Source organism: Babylonia areolata, chromosome 19 (assembly GCF_041734735.1).
Source record: "Babylonia areolata isolate BAREFJ2019XMU chromosome 19, ASM4173473v1, whole genome shotgun sequence".
NCBI lineage: Eukaryota > Metazoa > Mollusca > Gastropoda > Neogastropoda > Buccinidae > Babylonia > Babylonia areolata.
In genome coordinates, this window is record NC_134894.1 from 44,349,722 (window position 1) to 44,357,781 (window position 8,060).

General features: G+C 44.0%; 1 protein-coding gene across 1 annotated transcript in view; it reads left to right on the top strand.

Moving 5' to 3' along the window:
• LOC143294327 (uncharacterized) overlaps positions 1-7,663 on the top strand; it is an 84,645-nt gene extending 76,982 nt beyond the window's left edge. Inside the window, exons 3-4 of the mRNA XM_076605779.1 lie at positions 3,549-3,736; positions 5,451-7,663. Coding sequence (XP_076461894.1) covers positions 3,549-3,736; positions 5,451-6,473 — 1,211 coding nt within the window. The 3' untranslated portion in view covers positions 6,474-7,663. The remainder of the gene's footprint in view (positions 1-3,548; positions 3,737-5,450) is intronic.
• The last annotated feature ends 397 nt before the right edge of the window (positions 7,664-8,060 follow it).

Sequence of the window (8,060 nt, forward strand, 5' to 3'; positions counted from 1 at the left end):
AAAGCCGTGTGGGGACCAGAAATGCCATAATTATAGTAGTTTTACCTGCAGGCAGTTTCATTTCGGGTTGGTTCGAGCTGAGTGGGAAGTGCTTCTTCTTCTGCTTCTTCTGCTTCTTCTTCTTTTTCTTTTTCTTCTTCTCAGTGGTTTTATTGTGTGTTCACTCACTACAAAGTAATTTAGAAACGATCTTACTTCAGCACACACACACACACACACACACACACACACACACACACACACACATGGGAGTAGGGAAGTTTGAGATAAATTCAAGATAATTGATTAAAAAAAAAAAAAAGAAAGAAAGAAAAGAAAGAGAACTGGCAGTGGTAATTTTGGGGTAGAGGAGACATGAGTCATTTTACCAATAAAAGGAATCATAACACTTTTCCTACTGTATCAGCTTTGGATGTACCCCCAAAAATCTGTATTGGGGGAGGGGTGGAGGGAGATAGGACAACAACATCTCTCCACTCCTTTCTTGAAGACTGGGGGGGGGGTTTGGGGTGGGGGGGGGGGTTCACATCCCGACAAGCACCAGTGGCGGTGTTGGGGATCTCCTTTTCCTAAAGCCTCGTGACGCCCGTGACAAACTGCTTTACTCCTGCAAAGCTCTCACCCCTGTGGCAAGCCCCAACCCTATAGGACTCCCACAAGGACGCCCAGACAGTCCCTTTTTTGCCCTGTTCCTTCCCCCTGTCACTCACAAGACGGCTTAGCTTTCCGTTTAATTTGTCGAGTTCCGGCCTGCCACAAAAGGCAAATAACACCAGCACCGACGCTTGTAGAAGGCGTTGTTAGACATGACGTCACGGGCGACGCGCGACCACGCATGCGCACTACAGGACTCCCCCCCCCCGCACCAAGAGAAGGAGGCCATGTTCAACGTGAGATAACTCTCACGGAATCTGACGAGTCTCCAGACCGTCAGTGTTGCAACCGGATTACTGGAACTTGTTTTAGTTGGAGGAAAATTAAAGGCGTTGACCCAGAGTTTTGGTTGGGTAAACTAGTTTGTAAATACACAGTAATTGTTTTTGTTTTTGACCCAATGTTTTGGATGAATAAACTGGTTTATGAATAAACAATAATCATTTTGTTTAGTAAATCCGTAGTTTTTCATATGCTTTCCAAGGACAAAAACTTCATACGATGATGCGTATGATAATAATAGTTATAATATGGAAAAAAAGAAAAAAAAAAAGAAACGAATTTAGCGAACTCCTCTAGTAAGATTTTTCGCTTTTTGCGCTAACATTTGTCAGGATTGTCACAATGCGCTGTTTGTCTTAAACTTGTGTGTGATAAAACGCACAAATAACATAATCTTCAATGAATATTTTTCAAGCTGATTTACACCCATGGCCAAACGTCCGTGTTGGAAGATAACGAATAATTATGAAACAACAAAGTCTTATTTTCACAACACAAGTTACTCTGTGTATACGATCGCTTTTCAGGGGAAAAATTATGGGGAAAGGAATCAGTCCTGTTGCTGACACAAGTTTCAAACTTTGTTCTGCGTTGTTTGAATTTCTACACATGTAGATAAATTTACTGGTCGAGAAGTTCTCACTTATCTCTATCCGTGGTCAGAGCTAGGAAAAAGAAAAGAAAAGAAGAAAAAAAAACCCAACCTTCTTCTTCTTCTTCTTTGTTCGTAGGCTGCAGCTCCCACGTTCACTCGTATATACACGAGTGGGCTTTTACGTGTATGACCGTTTTTACCCCGCCATGTAGGCAGCCGTACTCCGCTTTCGGGGGTGTGCATGCTGGGTATGTACTTGTTTCCATAACCCACCGAACGCTGACATGGATTACAGGATCTTTAACGTGCGTATTTGATCTTTTGCTTGCGTATACACACGAAGGGGGTTCAGGCACTAACAGGTCTGCACATATGTTGACCTGGGAGATCGGAAAAATCTCCACCCTTTACCCACCAGGCGCCGTCACCGAGATTCGAACCCGGGACCCTCAGATTGAAAGTCCAACGCTTTAACCATTCGGCTATTGCGCCCATCAAAAAAACAACAACAACAAAAAAAACGTTTAACACAAGAGCAAGCAGTTCAGTCTTTTGGTGTAGTTCGAGTTGAACTAATTTGATAACATTTTTTTTTATCAGTTTTATTTGAAATGAACAATGGTACTACTAAAATGATATTGGACTCGAACAGCTGTATACCAATGCATGAAGTTGAACAAGAAAAGCAACTCATAAACCATTCAAGAGTCTTTATCGACCAACCAACCAGCAAAAACACAGCAGACGGCCCGATCGTGTGGAAAGATCTCCGGGTGTCGTTCACCCTCACTCACCCTCTGCCTCACCCCCCACCCCCCACCCCCACCCCCCCACCCCCTTTCTTCCCTGTCAGCCCGGCTCTCCTTCCCACCCGTCCTTGTCACGCCGTGGTGTGATACCCGGATCAGATTTCTCTCCCTTCCTACCCTGTAATCAAGGATGTAACGGGGGTGGAGAAGGGTACTTTTTGTGTAGGGAAGGAAGAAGAAAGGGGTGGGTTGTGGGGGTGGGGGGGGGGGGGGGGGGTGTTGGAGAGGAGGGAGGAGGACCGATTGATTGACTGATTGACGGTTAGGTTAACTGGATCGTTGACATGGGCGTCTGTCTTCTGTGTGTGTGTGTGTGTGTGTGTGTGTGTGTGTGTGTGTGTGTGTGTGTGTGTGTGTCTGTCTGTATGTCTGTGTGATGGCTCTCTGTCACTCCCTCTGTGTTGTGATTCTCTCTCTCTCTCTCTCTCTCTCTCTCTCTCTCTCTCTCTCTCTCTCTCTCTCTCTCTCTCTCTCTCGTTTCACTGTTTAACGACCATGCTATCTTCTTAAAAAATGTATTGTTTATTGGTGTGTGTTGTGCATGTGTTGTGTGTGTGTTTGTGTGTGTGTGTGTGTGTGTGTGTGTGTGTGTGTTTTCGTATGGCAGAGAGAGAGGGGCTGAGAGAGAGAGAGAGAGAGAGAGAGAGAGAGAGAGAGAGAGGGGTGGGGGTATCTGTGTAAAAGCTATTTGTCTCCCTGTGACGTTCCAACAGTTTGACTGTCTGTCTGTCTGTCTCTCTTAACACAACGGTACACGTGTGCTTGTGCAACCGAATGTGTGTAAATAATATGTGCGTACGTACTTGTATGTGAGTGAGTATGTGTGTGTGGGAGGGCGGGGGGTGGGTGAGGGGGAAGGGGGCGCACAATAAGTCAGACAAAACAAGTTATGAACTCATCCTTTCGATCAAAGTGGTAGTGGTATAGACACTTACGAACATCAACGATCACAAGATCAACAGCAACAGCAAGAACAACAATGATGATGATTATGATAATAATAATAATAATAATAATAATAATAATAATGATATAACAGCAACAATAACAACAACAATAATGACAATAACAGTAATAATGATAATAACAATAATGATGGTAATGATAATAATATAATAATAATAATAATAATAATAATAATAATAATAATCAGAAGGAGAAGAATGATAATGATAATGATAATGATGATGATATCTATTCTCTTTCAGACGCGAGGCGGCGAGACCAGGCGGCGTTGTTCGGCAAACACGCACCGCCGAAGAAGCGGCGAAAGTCCCGCACCGCGTTTTCCAACCAGCAGATCTACGAGCTGGAGAAACGGTTCCTCTATCAGAAGTACCTTACTCCGGCCGACCGTGATGAGATTGCTCACTCCTTAGGACTCACCAACGCTCAGGTGAGTCGACGCTGTGGTGTGGATAAGAATGGATGTCAGACGAGCGCAATAGCTGAATGGTTAAAGCGTTGGACTTCACAATCTGAAGGTCCCGGGTTCGAATCACGGTGACGGCGCCTGGTGGGTAAAGGGTGGAGATTTTTACGATCTCCCAGGTCAACATAATTATGTGCAGACCTGCTAGTGCCTGAACCCCCTTGGTGTGTATATGCAAGCAGAAGATCAAATACGCACGTTAAAGATCCTGTAATCCATGTCAGCGTTCGGTGGGTTATGGAAACAAGAACATACCCAGCATGCACACCCCCGAAAACGGAGTATGACTGCCTACATGGCGGGGTAAAAACGGTCATACACGTAAAAGCCCACTCGTGTGCATACGAGTGAACGTGGGAGTTGCAGCCCACGAACAAAGAAGAAGAAGAAGAATGGATGTCAGAATCACCCTGACTGTTTACTCAAATCTAGTTTCGCTTCCTCGATGTGAATTAGACTGAAGTCATGCCTAAAAGCTTGGCCAACAACAGAAATCTTCTTTTTTTTTCTTTTCTTTTTTTTTTTGTTCTTCTTCTACTTCTTCTTTTCCTTCTTCGTTTTCTTGTCGCCAGTATGAAAAAAGAGGAAGTATTTTATGTCAAATATTTTTTTCCTTTCTAATACGAAACCATTCTTGCTAGATTGTTGTTTCATTATAAAAGCATACTGACTAAAAAAATCTGTTGTCCCAGTATAGAATCAGATTTGCTGAAAATCTGTTGTTCCGGTATAAAATCTTATTTACTGAAAGCTTGTTGTTAAAGTAAAAAAAAAAAAAAAAATCATATGTATATCTTATTTACCAAAGATTTTCTTGTTCTAGTGTAAATCATATTTACTAAAGTCCTGTTGTTCCAGTATAAGATAATATTGACCAAAATCTCGTTGTTACAGTATAAAATGATACTAAAAATATCCAGAATACCGTTGTATTTACTAGAATTCTATTGTCCCGGTATAAAATGATATTTATCTAAAAGAATCTTTTCGTCAAAAAATCATGTTGTTCCAGTATTAAATAATATTTTCCAGTGTGAAATCCTATTAGAAAACAATAACATTCTGTTGTTCCACTCTAGAATCATTTTCCTGAAAACACGCTGTTCCACGATGAAATTATATAGTATTTACCAAAAATTTTGTTGTTTACATATAAAATCATATTTACTATAAATTCAAAAAAACAAAAAAAAAATCCCCCTCCCTCTAAAAAAAGAAAAAAAAGAAAAAAGAAAAAGAATCTGTCGTTCCATTGTAACATATTTACAAATTTACCGGGAAAAAACGCTTTACTCCAATTTCCCTCATTTTTTTTTTTTTTTTTACCCAGGTGTAAGTGAATTGATTGATGCCTGACTTGACTTGGGAAAAGTTAAAACGTTGGAATGGGTGTTCCGGATTGGACCGCGCTTTCCCACACCGAACACCGAAACACAGTGGATGGATGGATATGAAATTACTGTCCCCGATGGCCTTACGTAAAAGGCTGTTAGGACCTTTCATCTTTATTTTTGATTTCATTCAATTTTATTTTTTTTTGGTCTTTTTTTTTCATGACTATTCTGTTGTGTCGACAGGTGATCCAAAATGGCCGTGAAAGGCTGTGTGATCATTCATCTTTATTTTTATTTATTTATTTTTCTTTTACAATGATCATTCTGCTGGTGTGTCTCGACAGGTGATCACGTGGTTCCAGAACCGGCGCGCCAAGCTGAAGCGGGACCTGGAGGAGCTGAAGAACGACGTCACTGCTGCCCGGAAGCACCCGGTGCACAAGACGCTCATCGGCACCGTGGCCGAGATGCAGCTGCGCCGTGTCCACGAGGAGGTACTGCAGAAAGCCGCTGCCGAGGCCCGACGTGCCGAACGGGAAAGGCTCCGCGCTGCGGGCGGTGGTGGTGGTGCTGGGGAGAGCGTGTCCACTCCCCCGTCCTCCCCTTCCTCCTCCTCCGCCACCACCGCCGCCCCCAACTCCTGCTGCCCCTCCCCCTCCCCCCTGCCTCTCATCTCCTCCTCCTCCTCTTCTTCTGTCGCCGCCGCTGCTTCCGGTCAGCTGTCGCCGACCGGCAGTTGCCACAGCAACACCACGTGCAGCAGCAGCGTGAGCGCCAGCAACAACAACAACGACCCCGTGTGCAACCTGGCGGCCAGCAACAACAACCACCACCACCACAACCACCACCACCACCACCCTCACCACCACCACAACAACAACAACCACCACCACCACCACCACCACAGACACACGGAGGAGGAGGTGGAGGAGGTTGAAGAGGAGGAGAAAGTGATGGGAGATGAGGAGGGTGAGGAGGATGAGGAGAGCCCTCTGGCAGTGGATGCCGATGACGTACCGGTAGCGACCAGCGGGCGAGGCAGGACGCGCGAGGAGGGAGGAGGAGGAGGAGGAGACGCGAAGGCAACGCCTTACGACGCCCGCAGTCCCATGACTGAGCGGGGAGGGGCTGGGCCTTCGCCAGCGGGTAGCCCAGCGGCAGGGGCTATGACGATGACGAGGTCGGAAGAGGCTGTACTAGCGGGAGCGTCGTCGTCGTCGCCGCAGCTGACCCTGCGCGTGCCGCCTGAGGTCAAGGTGAAGGACGTGCAGGAGGGGGTGGTGGAGGAGGAGGAGGAGGTGGGTGAGGTGGACATGGACACGTCGGAGGAACCGGAGAACCTGTCGCTAAAGTCCGCCAGGTCCTAGACCTGTCAGCTGTGAATATATTCTCTTGTTGTTGCTGGAATTTTTTTCTTTTGAAATTCTGTTATCATTTCTTTTTCTTTTTTTCTTGTTCCATATTGTAATTTTTCTTCAGGGTTTTGGTACAGTAACACTCGCTCAGTCAATCTGTTTAACATTGACGCTGTATACCTACTCTCTGTTTCTGCCTCGGCCTTCTTCTGTAGCTTTTCTCTATCTCTTTCTCTCTCACACTGTCAGACTCTCTGTCTCTGTCTCTCTCCATCCCTTCCTCTCTGTCTCTCTCACTCTCTCACTCCCCCCCCCCCACCCCCCTCTTTCTCTCGCACTGTCTCTCTGTCCTTCTGTCTCGCGATTTTCCAAAATGATGAGGGGAACCGCTTTTATTGTGGCAAAAAAACAACAACACACACTTCATACAATGTGAAAAACTTGCCCAGTTCCCTGTCTCAGAATCTCTCTCTCTCACTCCCTCTCTCACCCCCCCAAACCCCCCCCCCACCCCCCTCTCTCTCTGTTTGTTTCTGTCTCGTATACACAGGGGACAAGATGGGACTCGTGTTTGCATTGAGTGAGCACACCAGAAACAAAGTGCATTTCTTCCAGAAAAGAAATGTCAAATGATCGTGCTGTCGCGCTGCTGACAAGAGGAGGAATTTTTAACAAGACCGGAGAGAAGATGAATAATTCAAAGAACAACAACGGGCGGAGCTTTCGCCTGTGCAAGACGATTCTTTATTTATCAGGCTGTGCCGTGCATGTACAAAATCGTTAGATCGTCGAATTCGACTTTGGAAACCGTTGTGATTTTTTTTTCTTCTGATCTGTTTTCTTCTGTTATATATATATATTTTTTTTCTTCTTCACAATTTTCATACTTCGAATGTGTGTGTGTGTGTGTGTGTGTGTGTGTGTGTGTGTGTGTGAGCGCGCGCATATGCGTGGTTATTCAGTTCGCTTGATTTTGGCTCTCTTCCCATCTTTACTAACACTGCTCACGTGTACGTGTTATCGAAAAAAAGATGCAATACGTGTATGAGATGACGGCTCGAATGGATGAAGCGTACGTATGTATGTATGGAAAATAAAACGGAGGCTCGCTGTCACATGTTAATACCCTATACCTACATGCATCTGTAGAATGATTTCATATTTATAAATAAATAGCTTGACGAAGGTTAGTCACGTGTCTTTATCATTTTATTATTATTTTTATTATTATTATTATTATTATTATCATTATATTATTATTATTATTATTATTATTATATTATCATCATCATCATCAGCAGCAGCAGCAGCAGCAGCAGCAGCATTTCATTATTATTATTTCTAATTCGATTATCTCATTATCATCATCATAATTGTTTCTTCTTCTGTTTCTTTTCTGTTAGTATTATTAGTAACACTATTAACACTATTAACATATTCATCGCCACTATCATCGTCAATGATATCAGCTGCATAAACACTTTTTTTGTTTGTTTGTTTGTTTGTTGTTTTTTGCGAACACAGAACTGAGATCTGCGATATAACTTTATCAACACCATAATTATATATACGTTTTCGTCTTAGTCATCGCCATCCACG